Raw genomic sequence first — 16,669 nt, 5'->3', positions numbered from 1 at the left:
CGGCTCATCGGCGCTTTCTTGCGCAGCGCACTGCTCCGCAGTCGAAGGCGCAATCACGGCGGAAGGCGCAAAAGACTCACTCTAGAGGTGAAGGTCAGTGAGTCCTGTCGCGGGACAGAGCTAGAGTCTATCATCAAAGTACGTACTCTCGCTTATCCACTCTCCTGGTTGATTTGTGACATGGACCACAGGAGCTGCATTCACGTTGCCGACCTGACCTCTTCAAAACAGCATTCGAGAACGGCCCAGGTTGACGAGATATTCGGTCGCCCCGCTGGGCTGCCCCGAACCCCTCAGCGTTAACACCGCGCGGACCAACCAACACCGAAATGCTGTTTACTCACCGGCATTGAGAACGAAAAGCGTTCCTTCCTCCGTGCAGAGCTGCGCGTGGAGTCGGGACGGGTGGCCTGCCATCCGCTGGCTGCGCCCGCGCGACGGCAGTACGCGGGAGCTGAGCGACATCGGGATGACGCGTCGACTCCAGACGGCAGATTATTGTACGAGAGCACCATCGGGATGGCCATGAGGGGAAAACCCTGGTCTCCTATGAATGCACAGCAGTTGCAAAAAGGTGCACTTTCACTGAAATGGAACATGACTTACGCTATATGCGGTTTGAAACGGGCGTACACGGCAACTGGCTAGTGTTCTGCTTCGCGTTCGGTGACCAGGTGTCCTTGGAACAAGAACTACGGCTTTCTGTTCAGCAGTGCATCCTCTCGTTGCCCTTCACCACATCGTCGTTTCGTTGTTGTAGCGTATATGACTGGGCTCATTGCGATGGGCGTGCTTGATATTGGCCCTGGGGAACATGGAGGTGGGAGTCAAGCATGGTGGACCTTTGAGCGCGTTGATGGAACCTCGCTCATGGCGCTTGCCTCCTACCCCCACTTCCGGTCTCCGCGCGCGATAGCATTGTCAATACTCAGTACTCAGGCTATAGCGCTCTGTCGTGCAAGAATGGGCAGATAAGTGTGCCACGCGCCATAGATAACGACCAATCATCCGACTACGGCGCCAAACTCTCCATCTGGATATCCTGGACACGTCAAAGTGTACATCAACGCGAATTGTGGGACAGAATGATGTCTGAAGGCTATTCTCTGTTCTGCATGGGCAATCCACTCCTCGACATCATCATCCCTCACGGTGAAGAGCTCCTCGAGAAGTACTCGCTCGAACCCAACGGCGCGATTCGCGTGGAGGACGACAGCCCTTTGTACGCCGGTCTCCTCTTTACCGTAGCTCATTGACTCAGGCATTAACGCGCAGTTACCGGGAGCTAGTGGACAAGTACAGCGAGAAGGTCGTCTACGTTGCGGGAGGTGCGGCACAGAACGCAGCTCGCGGAGCTGCTGTGAGTGTTCTCTCTTTCTCTCGCTCATTCGCCTTCTTCAACACTTCAAATTTCTCCAGTACATCCTCCCTCCGAGATCTGTGGTCTATACCGGGAGCGTCGGGAACGACAGCTTTGCAGAACAGCTTGTCGCGGCGAACCGGATCGCAGGGGTCGACCAAGTCTACCACATCGCTGAGGGACACAGGACGGGGACTTGCGCCGTCGTTGTCACCGGCCACAACCGTTCGCTGGTGACGTACCTCGGGGCTGCCCACCACTTCAACGAGGCACATCTGTCGTCGCCAACTGTTGCGGCGATCATCAACTCGGCGAAGGTGTACTACGTCGGCGGCTTCTTTCTCTCGCATGGCATCGAGTCCGCGCTAGAGCTCGCGAAGAAGGCGTGCGCAGCTGGAAAGGTGTGTGTAACTTGTCTCCTTGTATGCGTATAGCACCGTGCTTAGTCGAGCTCAGCCCTTCGTCCTCAACCTCTCCGCCCCCTTCATCCCTGAACGATACACCACCGAGCTGCAGTCTCTCATGCCTTACGTCGACATCCTCGTCGGCAACGAGGCAGAGGCTGAAGCCTACGCCTCTGCCACGGGTCTGGCGGACAAGACCGACCTCGCCGCAGTCGCGCGCGCGATCGCGTCCCTCCCCAAGTCGAACCCCGCCCGCCCGCGGACGGCGATCATCACCCACGGCCCGAAGGCGACGACGGTGGTGAGCGCGGCGGGCTTGGATAGCACACGGGTGTTCCCGGTCGCGCCGCTGTCGGACGCGGAGATCGTGGACACGAACGGGGCGGGGGACGCGTTCGCGGGCGGGCTTCTCGCGGGGCTCGTGCTCGGCAAGTCCATCGAGGAGTGCGTCGAGATGGGGCACAAGATGGGTTCGATGTGTGTGCAGCAGGTGCGTCTTCGTTGAGTATATGCGGCATAAGCTCCGATTGACGGTATGTGTCCAGGTCGGCGCGCAGTACAAGTGGCCAAAGGTCCAGATCCTCTGAGAAGGCCCACACCAGTGTAGCTCTACATACATTACGGCTTTGTGTTTTGGTCATTACACTTTCGTGCCGTACCCATTCTTCCGTTTCACGGAGGCGAATGCCCATTGCAATCAGTTTTGGCTCTCGATGCATTCACAAACTTGAAGTTGTCGGAGCAGATGTGGCTTGATCACGTGTCAGGGTCAGAAGCAAGCTGTGAGAGACGCCCGTGGAGCTTGGCCAGACTCCTCCAGCTCGTCAGCCACTCGCAGCCACAGCGCCAACCACCAGCCACCGTACTCTCCTCCGACTTGCTGCCCTCCCGTCCCCTCGCGAGCCCTGGGAAATATTACCAGTGTCAGTGCACCAGTAGCGTTTGCGCAGGATGGTCCGCGCGCAGGGAAAGATGGTGAGCATCGCGCGCATGAGTGATCAATATCCCCAGCCATCGCTTCAGCCACTTCTGCCACACGGCTTCTTCGCGCCCTCCAGTCCCGGGAGGCTGCGACCGTCTCCTTTGTTCACTGCCCATCGCTGACCTCGCTCTGTTTCTCCAGCCGGGAGGCGACCGGGATGGTAAGAAAAAAATCTCTGCCCCCTCCCCTGCCAGTGGCTCGAAGAAGAAGTCCGAGACCGGCTCATGGCCGTGTAAGATGGACGGCTGCAAGAAGGTCTTCGCGCGTGAGGCTGACCTGAAGAGGCACCAAAGGACCACCAAGACACACTCCATCCCCAGCTTGTACGTCCTCCTCCTCATGCGCGTCCCCATTCCCTGTTCAGCCCACGTGCGCTGCGCACAGCCAATGCCCCCAATGTGATGCCACCTTCACTCGAGTGAGTCGCCGCCTTGTTTCCGCGCTCGGGCACGTGTCTGAACTCTGTATATGCGCGTTCCTGAAGACCGATGCTCTCCGCCGGCACCAAAAGTCGCGCCATAATGGCGTCGTAATAGAACCGGCCGAACAGGATCAGAGCAAACACGATGGCGATGGCGACTCTTCCGGTTCAAGGTCACCTAGCCCGTCCGGCTCTCGTAGTCAAGAGGAGGGGAGCACGCAAGGTTCACCCACACAGTCGAGCAGCCGTGCTGAATCTTCCGGACGAGGTGGTAACTACTACCGACCGCATACAATGCAAGGTGAGCATATCTCCGCATCGTTGCGTACTACGACAAGCTGCTGGTGGGATAGGCGGACGATAGGTTCACTTTTCGTCCGCCTATTGTGTTAGCATTCCAAGGCGATGTATCGTTGAGCTTGGCGATCGTGGTTCCACCGCTACCTGTCTCTTTCCATCTTATTAAATGAGTGTTCTGGTCTACCCGGACGAGAGGGTGGTCATTGTCGGTCGCAAGGATCCCTGTTCGCCTCCTAGATTGACGGTCAATAGTTTCTTCCATCGAGAAGGATGTGGAGGCGACAGGAATCCCAAAGCTGTCTATGGATCATGAATTTCTTTTTAAGACCAGGGACGGAAGGGGATGTCATGTTCATTCGAAAGACACTATTTGTCGTCCTTTTGTTGGGTCGCTACAAAATATGTGATGGGCGAGCGGAGGTCGCCTCTTGCGAGACTACTCGAGATCCGCAGTAGTCACGCTGTCGACGCGCGCTATACTCTGCGTCTGCTCGGTCACTTCCATGTGTTCTGTATGCAACCTGCGTTGCCTGTTGTGGACATCCGTTCCGTTGCGATGCTAATGACACTCCCTAGATGGGTATTACCCCAACTACCCACCGCCACGGCCCCCTGGAGCGGTAGATCCCCACTACCCCCCTCCGCCCCTCGGCATCCCCACCTCGGCAACAAGAGGCAGCTGGGCCCCTTCCACCGCACCACCCCCTCCATGGGGTTCAGAAGGCCCCCACTCCCTCCGCCTCCGCCAGGGATGTACTATCCCTCCCCCTACTACCCCTCCCCATATTACCGCCATGCGGGCATGCCGGCTCCGCACATGGCGCCGCAGATCAGCCCCGAGCTCCTCGCGCAGTCGAACGGGCAGCCGAACGGCGTCGGCCCGCCCGAGTCCGCGCTCCGCAACACGAGCGGGGCACTCCGGGACCGTCTAACAAGGATACGAAGGCGGACGGCCCGGACAGGGACGGACCGGACGAGTCGACGCTCATGGCCGCCGCCGCTCTGCAGGCCGTGCTCGCGTTCCAGAAGGAGCAGGAGGCCCGCGCTCGCAAAGAGGCGGCGGCTGCGACCTCAACGTCGGCGGAGCTGGGATCCGGAGGGAGCGGGGCGGTGCCTGTCGCGCAGCCTGCGGGCGCGGGGCCAGAGGTCGTGCCCGTGCAGACGGGGCCGAAGCAGGATGCGGGGCAGGAGCTCTCCGTGGATGACATCGTGCGGCCGGAGGCAGAGCTCGTCGCGGACGAAGGGGTGCAGGGCGTGCCAATACTGAACCCTGGTGAGCGGCCGATCTTCCCTCATGGTGGATTCGCGCTGACGATGTCGTAGCGGAACTGTTGACGCAAGTCGAACATTTACTGTCCGCCGCGGAGGCTGAGGCTCGGCCCCCGGAACCTGTCGTCGACCCAGCACTTGAGGAGCCTCTGGCGTCTCCGCCGCCGCCTTGACGGTAAGCGTCGCCGCGGTGGGCTTGAGCAATCAGGGACGGGCGGATGAGCAGGACTAGGTTCGTTAGCGTATCGTTATACACTCCTACTCCTTATCGCATAATTATGCCCTGTAATATCAGAAGACTCGTCTAAATCTGCACCGTTTGGCTCAGCTTCAATCTCAGTGCCATCTTGTCCCACGCGAACAATGCTGACAAGATCATGTTGGAGCCGCGTTTTTGAGCAGGCGGTTTCGGACGGTTTCGGATGGATAGACGCCTCCGCCTCGCTGCCTCGCCGTCAGTCATCTCCCGCCCTCCGCCTCCGCCTCGCTTTCCTCCTTCTCTCGCGCGTCTCGCTCTCTCCTCTAGAGCCCGTCCAATGGATGTACTTTCCGCGCCGGTTCGACTCATGGGCGTCCCGGTCGCCCGTCCAATGGTGCATTTCGTTCCCTGCGCTGCGCTGCTGGAAATGGATACCAAGGAAGACGCGCGGTTGTACTAGTACGTGTGCCGCACACACGCGCCCGAATAAGCTGCCGCATGATATGCACCCGGCCTTGGTCAAGAAAGTGTCCGAATGGTCATCGTCAGCCCCAGGGGTATGACATCATCCAGCGCGGGGTAGAACCGTGGTAGCCGCGGTGGTTGACCACGAGGAAGTGCTAGTCAAGGGAGTTCAGATAGCGATGTTGAGGGTATGCTACTACACGTGACGACGGTTGACTCGTATGTATACATGTGGGCTACAATGGGGGAGAACCTGGGGGGCGCTGTTGAGAGCGATGGAAACGATGCTGAGGCTACACTGGTGTGGAACGTCCTCTCCAAACTTCTGTTCACAGTATCTGGACCTTTGGCCACTTGTACTGCGCGCCGACCTGGACACACACCGTCAGTCGGAGCTTATGCCGCATACATCCAATGGAAACGTACCTGCTGCACACACATCGAACCCATCTTGTGCCCCATCTCGACGCACTCCTCGATCGGCTTCCCGAGCACGAGCCCCGCGAGCAGCCCGCCCGCGAACGCGTCCCCCGCCCCGTTCGTGTCCACGATCTCCGCGTCCGACAGCGGCGCGACCGGGAACACCCGCGCGCCTTCAGGCCGCCGCGCTCACCACCGTCGTCGCCTTCGGGCCGTGGGTGATGATGCCGTCCGCGGGCGGGCGGGGTTCGCCTTGGGGAGGGCCGCGAGCGCGCGGGCGACGGCGGCGAGGTCGGTCTTGTCCGCGAGGCCGGAGGCGGACGCCCAGGCCTCGGCCTCGGCCTCGTTGCCGATAATGATGTCGACGTAGGGCATGATGGACTGCAGCTGGACGGCGAAGAACTGGGGGATGAAGGGAGCGGAGAGGTTGAGGACGAAGATCTGCGCGCGGGCGTCAGCTACTGCGGGGGATAGGGGGGCGACGCGCGGAAAGCAGAAACGCATCGCATGAGCGGGAGACGCACCTTGCCGGCCTCGGACGCCTTCTTCGCGACCTCGAGCGCGGACTCGGTGCCGTGCGTGAGGAAAAGCCGCCGACGTAGAAGACCTTGGCGGCGTCGACGAGCGGCGCGACAGCGGGCGAGGAGAGATGCGCCTGGTCGAACTTTTCCGCCGCGCCGAGGTAGGTCACTAGCGAGCGGTGGTGGCCGGTGACGACGACCGCGCACGTCCCCGTCTTCGCGCCGTCGGCAACGTAGTAGACCTGATCGAGCCCGGCGCGCTGGTTTGCGGCGACGAGCTGCTCCGCGAAGGCGTCGCTACCTACGCTTCCAGTGTAGACGACCGACTTCGGGGGAGAATGTACTGAGGGGGAGGGTGGGGTTGAGGATGATGGGGATGTATGGGAAGGAGGAGATACATACCGCGGCGCCGCGAGCAGCGTTCTGCGCCGCGCCTCCAGGAACGTAGGTGAGCTTGTCGCTGTACTTCGACACGAGCTCCTCGTAGCTGGGGTCTTCCTGTCAGAAAAATGCGGGTAGTTAAGGTGTGGTATGGCTCACATCGGCATGTGCTTCTCTTCGGCGAGGATGGCGTCGTTGGCTTGGAGGTGTACTTCTCGAGCAACGCTTCGCCCTGGGGGACGAGCATGTCGAGAAGGGGGTTGCCCATGCAAAAGAGGGGATAGCCTTGGGACGACATTTGGTCTCGCCGGTCGCGTTGAGGGGGAAAGAGGGGGCGGGGGAGGGGGAAGCAGGTGGCGAGTATCTGCGCAATCGGCTGATGTGGGCGAGATTTAAAGCATCTTCTCAGATAAGATAAACGCCTGTACTATGCCGTCATAACAAGTGCTTTGAACCGAGTTGAAGACGGCGTAACGGGGCATTGGGGGATAGAGTGATGATTGGAAAGAGGTAATGGTACGATACAGAATTACTACATCATTCCAAGGACCGAGAACGTAGGCTCATCCGACGCGAGGCGCTGCACGAGTAGTTTCCTCGACTCTAGAGCCGCGCACATGAACGATAAATGAGACTCAACCAATCCACAGTCACCGTGACCTCCTTCTGCGAATCACTGGGCCGCCAGAGTACGGATTATTCCCTTCTGCAGAGATCCTGCAGCTCTTATCGATCATAGGTAGATGGCCAGAAGCCAGAGAAGGACAATTCGAAGTCAGGATGGGCAGAGCAGCCCTGCACGCCGCAGCTCCCAACCCTGAATGAGCATCACGCGCAGGGCCACTTCGCAGAACCCCTCGGTTGCGTCCACGTCCGCAGTGGCGACGGCGTAGTCGGAGGAAGGAAGGCGAAGGCGAAATGTCGTAGAGGAAGCCAGAGATCTCGTCTTCGCCTTCCTACCTCTTGGGTAGCCGGCCTCTCGACCCACCGGGCTTCGGGGAATACAGAACAGTAGTAGAACATACCCGTAACAGGCGAGCGGAGTACCAGAGTATCGTGACACGAGGCGGAGGGGTGAAATAGCGAAGCTAGCAAGAGGATCATGAGGGCGAGGGTCAAGAACAGTCTGCGGCAGTACATGCGTTTTCGGCGTGGCCGTCACGTACGGGCGTCTGCGGAAGACGCGGACTTTCCCGGACCCGCTGCAGCACCGGGCCCTCCCAGGCTCGTTGGTCTTTAAACTCCTTTAACTCTCTCTGTTCTCCCTCTCCGGCGCAATCATCCCCATCCCTCATCTTCCCTCCTGTGCTACCCAATTTCACACAATATACCTCCGGGCGCCACCTTGCTCGTATGGCTTCGGTAAGTCGCGGATGATCGAGGATCTGCTTCAAACAATGATGGGCATCTCAAGCAGAATGACTCCGGAGACGATTTTTTGCCACCCAAAGCAAGGAGGTCTTTGGCTCATGAAACAGTTCCGCAAGCGGCGATCGGGAAACCCCGTTTCCGCCCAGTGACTCGTCCTGCGACGACGACGATTATGCACCCCCCGATAAGCGCGAGCGCGCATCGCCCCCGCAAGGCACACAAGACTTACGCAACGAAGAGCGTGTCCGCCTGCCATGTGAGTGATAAGATATCTTCCAACTGGTACTAAAACGATACAGACGTTTTCCAGCTGGTAACAAATCGATAGAGACTGCGTATATGCAGGAAGCCGAGGTCTCTATCGATTTGTTACCAGCTGTCATAGCGATTGGCCCATCAGCTGACCGTGTACTAGCGGCAGCGCATTTCGCCTGGAGCATCTCTGATCAGGAATTCGAGGGCTCTGTCGTTTGGTTCCCGCTGTCCCAGATATCCACCGGACTAATGGTCATCACCCAGCTCTCGTACCCGAACCCCGTCTCGCGCGGCCCAGCACAGAGAGGTTCACCTCCACAGCTTCTGCCTCGTTGAACACCGAGTCGGACTTTGACATCGTCAATGACAGTGAGTATTTTCGCCGCCTCTCACCACTCAGCGAGCTGATCGGTCGTAATAACAGCCGACTGCCGTGAGTTGAAGCCTCTCTTTCTGACCGACTACATTCACGCTGGCTCCTAGTCGGCGAATCTGAGAGCGAGGAGTCGGCGCGCCCGTCGCGCGGCGCCTCCTTTACGTTCTCCAACGGGACAATTCCAACAACACGTCCTCAACGTCGCTCTCCTCGACGGCGTCCGTCGACTCTCGAACTGGGCGCAAGCGAGCACTGCCTTATCAGGACACCTGGAAGCCGCTGCCGGGTTCAAGGCGAAAGTCGTTGAAGACATCATACAGGGTATTCTCCAGCTGCTGCTAGACATGAATTGGCGCTGACTCATGGTCCAGTCTCGCCACAGACACCACCTCCTGCAGAACGAACAGATCCCGGTTCGCCTGTCACGCCCGCTACCGTGCGCACGAAGGCCAAGATCGAGACACCCACGATTCCTCGGATGTGCAAAACCTTCAGCCAGACTTCAATGGACGACGACGACGACGACGACCTGTTCATGGACGTTGACGACATGCCGTCTTCCCCACCCCTGCCTCCGTCGCCGCCACAGGCTGATGCTCCCCCAGGAGACTTTTACCTCATCGCTCACAATGCGGCCGTCCAACGCGAGTTCGACCGTCACCAGCTCAGCTGGGCAGTACAGTACGAGCTGGCCCGAGGTGTTGGCAACGGGTGGTGGTCGTGGGATGCTGTGCGACGAGTGGACCTCTCCAAGCTCAAGGGCCCCAACATCACTGCCGCACAGGTCCCCGACCTCGTCAACAAGAAGTACGCAGGCATCGCGACTTTGCGCGATGCGGAGATATGGTGCGTGCATTTGTCTCGCTGAGGTGCATCGGTTTAAGTTGCTTCAGGACGGAGCTGGATCGCGAACAGGATGCGCTCAACGAAGGCCGTGCCAGGTCTTTGGGGCTTCAAGGGGACTGGCAGGAAAAGCCGAATTGGTACGGGGGAAAGGTGCAACAGATTGCGAGACTGCACGAGCAAGACGGCACGTTCAACCTCGTGCTTGGGAGGATGCAGTCGCGCAAATCATATCGATTTGCGCGATTCCTCTACTCTAGGCGTCTTCTCCAAGTGTCTATCCCCAAGGACCTCGTCCTGAGTCGAGGCGCCGAACTGCGCCAGTTCTTCTTGCGCAAATTCGTAATCTGCGGACGAGTCTTTGCTGCGTGCGGCTCGAAGGATAACAAGGTCTTCCTCATGGAGACCCCGGAGGACTATGAACGCGTAGGGAACCAGCTTTGCGACAAGGATCGCATCACCGTCGAAGATTTCGTCAGTTGGCACAACCCACTGGAACTGAATGGGAAGCAGGTGAGCCAATCAGCGTTGTCATGGAGGATGTGCTGACGACAACGCAGGCCGTCTCTAAATACGCCACTCGCTACGATCTGGGGTTCTCGATCTCAGTTCCGTGTTGATGTTCAACGAGATCTTCCACATCGACGACGAGTGTAAGTCTCCACGCATAGCGGCCGAAAGGATCCTCATTAGTCCACACAGATGCTCCCCACGACACGCCCAAGCCAGAGGCAAAGCACATCTACACCGACGGCTGCGGCCTCATGAACGGCGCCGCGCTCAGGGCCATCGCGCGCGCCATGAACCTCAGCGAGCGTCCCACCGCGGTGCAAGGCCGCATCGGCGGCGCCAAGGGTCTCTGGACGCTGCACCCGTCCCCAAGCCTGCAGCAGCCCGACGGCGTTCCCAAGATCTGGATCCGCGCCTCGCAGCGCAAGATCGAGCAGGGCCGGATCGACGGCAAGCGGCACCCCGCGCACGCGATCTTCGACCTGCTCGCGCCGCCGCGCGTGACGTGCCCGTCGCGTCTCTCGCGTCTCACCATACTCAACCTCGCGCACAACGGCGTGGACTCGAGCGTGTTCGTCGAGCTCATGCGCACGACGCTCGCCGCGGAGCTCGCGCCGCTGCTCGACTGGGACGGGTCCGGGGCGATGGTCCGCCTGTTCAGCGCGATCGAGCGCAGGGGCAGCGTCGTGATGAAGCGCGTCGCGATGCGCGCGCAGGGCCTCTCGCGCGCGCTCGGGATCACGGGCCGTATAATGGAAGACGAGACGGGCGGGAGAACGAGGAGGACGAGGTCTTGTGGGAGGCGATCGGGGACATGTCCGTGGAGGACCTCGAGGCGCTCGAGGCGCTGGACCCCACGCGGCCGCCGGCGAGTCTGCGCGACCCGACGACGGGCCAGAGCGTCGGGCTGCACGCGGTGGCCATGGACCTCGTCCAGGCGGGGTTCCATCCGCTGCAGCTGGAGACCCTGTTCGACAAGCTCAAGTACGTCTGCAAGGAGGTCATCGAGAGCGTTGTGCGCGACTTCCACATCTCCGTCCCGCTCTCGGCCGAGGCGTTCTGCATCCCGGGTATGTCGTGCTGCTGTTCTTCTGGTCGTGCGCTGACGTGGCGTAGATCCCACTGGCAGCCTCGAATTCGGTCAGATCCATTTCAAGTCGACCAAGAACCTCAAGGACCCGCTCAAGGACATGGACCCCAAGATTGTTCTCGGCGACGTCTTGGTGCGCAGTTCGTCAGATAAAAAGGGTCATGGTGCCGATCTCTCGCCTTTCAGATCTATCGGAACCCTGTCCGCTCGCCTTGGGACGTGCAGAAGGTGCGCGCAGAGTTTTCTGACGCGATGTCTCGCTTAACACTCCCATGCTAGGTCACCGCTGTGCGATGCGAAAAGCTCGCTCAGTACACGGACGTCATTGTGCTCCCAGCGACCGGTCCCTGCTCGTTCGCTAGTATACTGGCCGGAGGGGGTAAGTTGGATGCCTTTTGCTGGAATGTCTCAGTCTGACTTCATCTCCCGCAGATTATGACGGAGGTATGAATGCCCCGCAGGAGTACCTGTCCCCCACTAATGTAATCGACGGCAGACGTTTGCGTTTGCATCTACGATTCCGAGCTCGTCGAGCCGTTCAAGAAGCACGAGACGGGACCGCGCAACCGCGATGATCAAGATCCCCTCCGGACTTTATGCAGAAAAACTTCGAAGACCAGAACGCGATCCAGCAGGTCTCTGCCTTGGCAGCCGAGCTAGACGGCATTCAAGATCGCGACGCCCGTCGCCAGAAGCTGCAAGAAGTTCTGCTCATGGGCCTTTCTGTGCCGCCTGTGGGGCAGTACTCGGTTTACCACGAGAACTCTGCGTTCGCAAACGGCTACGACGACCCGGAAACTCTGCGCCTCAACTGGATGTGAGTCTACACCGCGTCTCATGCGCACAACGCAGTCTGACTCCCACAGGTTCACCACTATCCTAGATTCCCGGAAGACGGGCCACCGTGTGCGAGAGGAAGTAACGAAGAAGGACAAGAAGACGTACGACCGCCTCCGCCCGCCTTCTCTGCCGTCGAAGGGGGACGCGGAGTACAACATGGTGCCCATTATCCGCAAAAAGCACCTCAAATCGTTCGTGCTCGACGACCTGCACAAGGCGGGGAAGGATATGAAAGACGAGCGCCTGAAGATGTACGAGGGGATCCAGCAGGGGCACAAGGGCGGCATTGGCGGCGACCGCCATGACAAGGAGCTCCTCGCGCCGTACCTCCGCGCGGAGCCGCACCGCCTGCACCCTGCCCTGGCGCGGGACCTGGACGCGCTCGAGGCGCACATCGAGAGCCACATCAAAAAGTGGACGACGCTCTCTGCGAAGACGGGTGCTGCGAAGAAGGAGGGGCGCGGGAAGGGCGGCAAGGGCGGCAAGGAGGCTGCGGCGAGCAAGTCCGCGGAGACCCGGCGGGCGTACGACGAGCTCGCGCGGGAGTTCGCGGCGGGCCCGGACCTCCCCGCGGACTCGCTGCTGGTCGCGTTCGGGGACGTGGGCGGGCTGCGGGCGTCGTGGGCGTACCGGAAGAACGCCAAGTTCGCGTGGAGCGTCGCGTTCGGGGCGCTGTGCGCGATCAAGGCCAGCACGCGCGAGCCGGCGGCGGTCGCGGGCGAGTTCGCGGAGCTGATGGCGATCCCGCAGAGCGCGCTGCGGGTGCTCGAGCAGGCCGGCTGCTGCAGCGCAGGACTAGGTCGTCGAGCGGGTCGGGTACGTTTTGGTTTATTTCGTTGCGGCTGTCATCTATCAAAGGGGATCTCTGGGCGTCGGATTTTGTTTACTGTTTCTGCAACCAACCATGTACTATTAGCACGCGATAGCATACGAAAAGCATCATTATGCCCACGCTGAAAGCCAGCCAAGGCAAGGCCCAGTCGGACGCGCGGGTGTTGAAGTGATCGACTCCGGAGGCCTGCCTGAAATCGACGCTGAGGATGCTCTTGACGTGCTGGCAGAGATCTTTCGAGACTGCATCTGTCGAGAGAACAGTGCGGAGGATAAGGATGCATATGTATGTGCATGATGGCGCACGAAGGGAGCACGTGTTGAACGTTGTACGCAGATCGTGAGAACGCTCGGGCTATTCGGCCTGTCCGCCGAGACAGTCAAGTTCTACCGTCTTGCGAGGCAGGTCATGCTTGGACTACGTTTACTACATGATGCAATCCTGAGACTGTTTTGGCTGAATCATTCCAACCTTTTTCTCCTTAAATGCGATGCTATACAAGGTATCTCTTTCGACGATACATCCTCGCGGAGACATTCTTACATTTTGACAGCATGTCGGAAGCATCTTCTAGTAATCTCGTTGGATGTGAGGTTAATATGGCGTCGGTATTTGAAGATTAAAACTACGCTTCTAGCTGCTAGATGTCCGGAAAGGTATGAGGATGATGTCATACTGTACATAGTATGATGTGTTTGTACCGGGGCTAGTAGTACTATGCGGCACTTACGATCCCCCGCACGGCAGCGTTTTCCGTCAGATAATGAGCCTACCCGCAGACAGGGACACGGCCAACCATTAGTAAAAAGGGTTAGTACAACTACTGTCAGCATGATGTCGAGCTCGGGCGGCAGGTATGAAGCCTTGAGGGTGATGTCATACCGCTGGGGCTGACGACGATGCTCACAGCCATTGCGGCTGAAGGAAGACTCACACCTAGCATCCAAGCACGATCGGACACTCTTTACCAAGGCCGGGCGCATTTCATGCGGCAGCTTATTCGCGGCGTCATGTGTGCGGCACGGCACTTTGCGGGAATGCTTATTGCAGAGCCATCTTCGCTCGATCCAGACTCGGGGAACGGTCGATACGCGGTGTGCTTCGAAAATAGGGCATTCGACCCTAATGAACTTGCCTCGCTTGGGAAGCAGTCTCCGAACGACTGGTCTGTCTCCAAAATCGCGCCGCGTTACATAGGATTTCGTCTCACCCCTCGTACGCCGCGGGGTCAGATTCTCACGCACGGGCTAACCTGCCCCCGCAAAATCTGCATTCCACTGGCCCAGGATTAGTGTACACCATCACGATAGTCGAGAGAGACGGGACGAGTTCGACCTTGGCCGGGGACACGGATCATCGTTGCACGACAGTGATGCTATTGCGGGTGGCTCCTTCGTTGGTACTACGCTTCTCCGGACGTGGGATTTCTTGGATATATCTCTTCGCATGGTCGCTCAGGTATAAACCTGCACGTGAGTCTTCCCTGGGACCAATTTCCAGCTGCGCAGCGCGGGGAACAGGACGCAACTTACTACGCTCTGGGCCCCGAGGCTAACGTTGGGCTCAAAAACTTCCGTGCCACGAAATCAAAACCAGTGCGCCGCATCACGTCCGGGGAGCGAAAGTTCCGCACGGACCTACATACCACAAACTCCCGCGGGACGAGCGGAAGCGGAAGTAAGAAGCACGGCGGCTGACGGCTGGGCCCCTCTCGCGTGCGCCGTATCCGGTAGCGAGAGCTCCTCAAGCTGTACTCTCCGAAGCAGAATTCCGGGTGGTAGGGGCCTGCTGCTCTTAGCGTACCTTACGAATAAGTATGGAATAGAAGCTCAACTTGCCAAGAGGACTTCTTCATCTTAACTTCGTCAAAGGTCGCTCAGTTCAAGGAGCGTCGGACCAGCGGATGATTTTGGGGATCGGGGCTTACACCGTGTTATGTGAAAACATCCCCTCAAAAAACCATCGATCGGAGACTGTACTGCTAGTTAACTTGACGATGGAGAGAGAACGCCATGTGGCGGAAGCACTTCCAAGCGCTCGTACACGTGCGCGCGATCTAGTTGCTGACGCCAGTGCTTGACTCTTGCTCTCGACTCTCAAGGCCGCTCAGGACTCAGGAGCTGCCCACACCAACGGATGCACCGCCTCCGCCCCCTCGTCTTTCGGCTTTCCGATGCAGTCCAAACGCATAAAGACAGCCGCTTCTTGCATCTAATTGCCCCAGTCCCCCTCACTCATCATGACTATTACCTTCTTCGACCATCACTTCGAGACATCTACGCCTCAGTCTTCTTCGGAGTACTCCTCGGGAACAAACACCGAGCTAGACGCATGGACTCCCGGGGTCGCTTCCATGCCACCGTCGCCACCGTATCCTCTCGGCGTCATCGCAGGGCAACAGCAACACTCCCCTGCGCGTCGTTTCCTCCCCACTGCCGATACACTCTTCGCCTCGCAGCAAGCATACACCCACGTCAACCACGAAAATCCTCACATTCTCCCCTCCGCTTCCACCATTTCCCAGCAGCCAAAAATGACCGTCGAGTGCTTGGATTCCCTCATCGCGAGTTCGCACGCCTGGCAGCAGCAGGAGCAGCAGAGGCAGCAGGCCACCACCGCGACTTCAAGAGGATCCCCGCAGAAGAATTGGACTTATGCGAGCACGATACACACGGGGAATTGGAAAACGGAGGCGGCGGGAGGGCGTACGCGGACTGTGGTAGCGTGCGAGAAGTGCAGGCAGAGGAAAGCCAAGGTGCGCTTCGTCTCTTCTCTTTCCCGCAACTCGCCCTGACGGCAAGCCGTCTTTCTCCTCCTTAGTGCACTGGCGGGTCGCCCTGCGAGCGCTGCAGTGCGCGCGGGCATACGTGCAAGTACCCGGAACGAAAACCGTACGGCCCGAACTTGAAGGTGAAGCGTGCTCTCGACATCCGCAGGCACCCCGGCATCGCCCACCCTCCAGGCTCCGCCAGCGGCTCCGAGTCGAGAAGTAGCGACGGGATGTCTTCAGAAGGATCCAGTCCCCCTGGAGGCGAGGTCGACTCCCTGATGTCGAGTCAGCCGTCGTCGCCTGCGCGCTACTCGCAGTCTAGGCCGTCCTCGGCGCACGTTATCCACACGCCTCCACCGCTACCGCTCGAGCCGTCGCAGCTCGTGCGCAATCGCGTCGCGCGACGTCGTGCTGTTACGTCCGCTACGTCTCACGGGGTCCGTCCTGTCGTCAACACGCCCCAGACGCACATATTCTACGGCGAACACCCGCTGGACCAACAGCATCGGGCCTACATGCAGGCCAACATGCATAATTGTATCACCATCCCGAACGATCCTATTGACGCGTTCGTGCAGCGCGGCATGACTCAAACGCAAGTCTTTTGCGCTCTTCGCTCTTCAACGTCCCACGAGACTGACGTGCTCTCCTCCCCCTAGTCCACTCGAATACTCAGTCGGTATGTCCCTGGCGTCCCACCTTCAGCCGTCGATCCACACGTCCTTGGTCCCGCACATCGAGCTCAACCCGCTCGAGGCCTCCCACTCGTTCTCGCACGAACACTCGCGCTGCCCGTCCCAAGCGGCTTCTACGACGACGCGACGCAGTCGCACTTCCTCCACGCCATGCAGGCCGCGTCGCCGTCGCCGTACGTCACGCCGCCGGTGATGGGAACGACCCCACGTGTTCGCGTCCATCGAGGATGCGTTCCACTTCAACGAGCTTCTGAATGCGGCCCGATCGCCTCGGGCCCGAGCTCGTGTCGAGGAATGCAGTGGCCGTTCAACTTCAACATGGGTCCGTCCCCGTTCGCGATGGACCCCGAGGCGGGTGCGTTCGG

General features: G+C 59.5%; 6 protein-coding genes across 6 annotated transcripts; 5 read left to right on the top strand and 1 right to left on the bottom strand.

The window, feature by feature from the left end:
• Positions 1-1,085: 1,085 nt before the first annotated feature.
• On the top strand, positions 1,086-2,351 carry BXZ73DRAFT_51139 (adenosine kinase; the record flags this gene model as incomplete). The annotated part of the gene is made up of 5 exons (XM_048020567.1): positions 1,086-1,222; positions 1,276-1,360; positions 1,420-1,761; positions 1,817-2,254; positions 2,310-2,351. 5 exons carry the CDS (start codon positions 1,086-1,088, stop codon positions 2,349-2,351), a joined length of 1,044 nt encoding a protein of 347 aa, XP_047875244.1.
• A 611-nt stretch (positions 2,352-2,962) lies between these two features.
• BXZ73DRAFT_51124 (uncharacterized protein) lies at positions 2,963-3,148 on the top strand (the record flags this gene model as incomplete). Its single annotated transcript, XM_048020563.1, has 1 exon — positions 2,963-3,148. A coding segment is annotated over one exon (186 nt), but the record flags the coding sequence as incomplete, so codon positions are not given.
• A 1,028-nt stretch (positions 3,149-4,176) lies between these two features.
• Positions 4,177-4,909, top strand: BXZ73DRAFT_103978 (uncharacterized protein; the record flags this gene model as incomplete). Its single annotated transcript, XM_048015767.1, has 3 exons — positions 4,177-4,341; positions 4,404-4,740; positions 4,791-4,909. The coding sequence occupies 3 exons, from the start codon at positions 4,177-4,179 to the stop codon at positions 4,907-4,909; spliced, it is 621 nt and encodes a 206-aa protein (XP_047875242.1).
• An 820-nt stretch (positions 4,910-5,729) lies between these two features.
• On the bottom strand, positions 5,730-7,020 carry BXZ73DRAFT_103977 (Ribokinase-like protein; the record flags this gene model as incomplete). Its single annotated transcript, XM_048015766.1, has 8 exons — positions 5,730-5,771; positions 5,827-5,952; positions 6,014-6,025; positions 6,103-6,261; positions 6,345-6,386; positions 6,419-6,667; positions 6,744-6,835; positions 6,882-7,020. The coding sequence occupies 8 exons, from the start codon at positions 7,018-7,020 to the stop codon at positions 5,730-5,732; spliced, it is 861 nt and encodes a 286-aa protein (XP_047875241.1).
• A 2,254-nt stretch (positions 7,021-9,274) lies between these two features.
• BXZ73DRAFT_91483 (RNA dependent RNA polymerase-domain-containing protein) lies at positions 9,275-13,011 on the top strand (the record flags this gene model as incomplete). Its single annotated transcript, XM_048025991.1, has 13 exons — positions 9,275-9,570; positions 9,618-10,080; positions 10,128-10,175; positions 10,199-10,220; positions 10,270-10,775; positions 10,853-11,147; positions 11,194-11,300; positions 11,354-11,395; positions 11,447-11,546; positions 11,664-11,703; positions 11,748-11,984; positions 12,034-12,823; positions 12,934-13,011. 13 exons carry the CDS (start codon positions 9,275-9,277, stop codon positions 13,009-13,011), a joined length of 3,024 nt encoding a protein of 1,007 aa, XP_047875240.1.
• A 2,067-nt stretch (positions 13,012-15,078) lies between these two features.
• On the top strand, positions 15,079-16,268 carry BXZ73DRAFT_79589 (uncharacterized protein; the record flags this gene model as incomplete). Its single annotated transcript, XM_048023129.1, has 2 exons — positions 15,079-15,594; positions 15,660-16,268. The coding sequence occupies 2 exons, from the start codon at positions 15,079-15,081 to the stop codon at positions 16,266-16,268; spliced, it is 1,125 nt and encodes a 374-aa protein (XP_047875239.1).
• Positions 16,269-16,669: the final 401 nt, after the last annotated feature.

The sequence above is a fragment of the Epithele typhae genome, assembly GCF_022376455.1.
Source record: "Epithele typhae strain CBS 203.58 chromosome Unknown BXZ73scaffold_46, whole genome shotgun sequence".
NCBI lineage: Eukaryota > Fungi > Basidiomycota > Agaricomycetes > Polyporales > Epitheliaceae > Epithele > Epithele typhae.
Note: the sequence above shows the minus strand (reverse complement) of the source record. Positions and strands in the feature narration are given on the sequence as shown.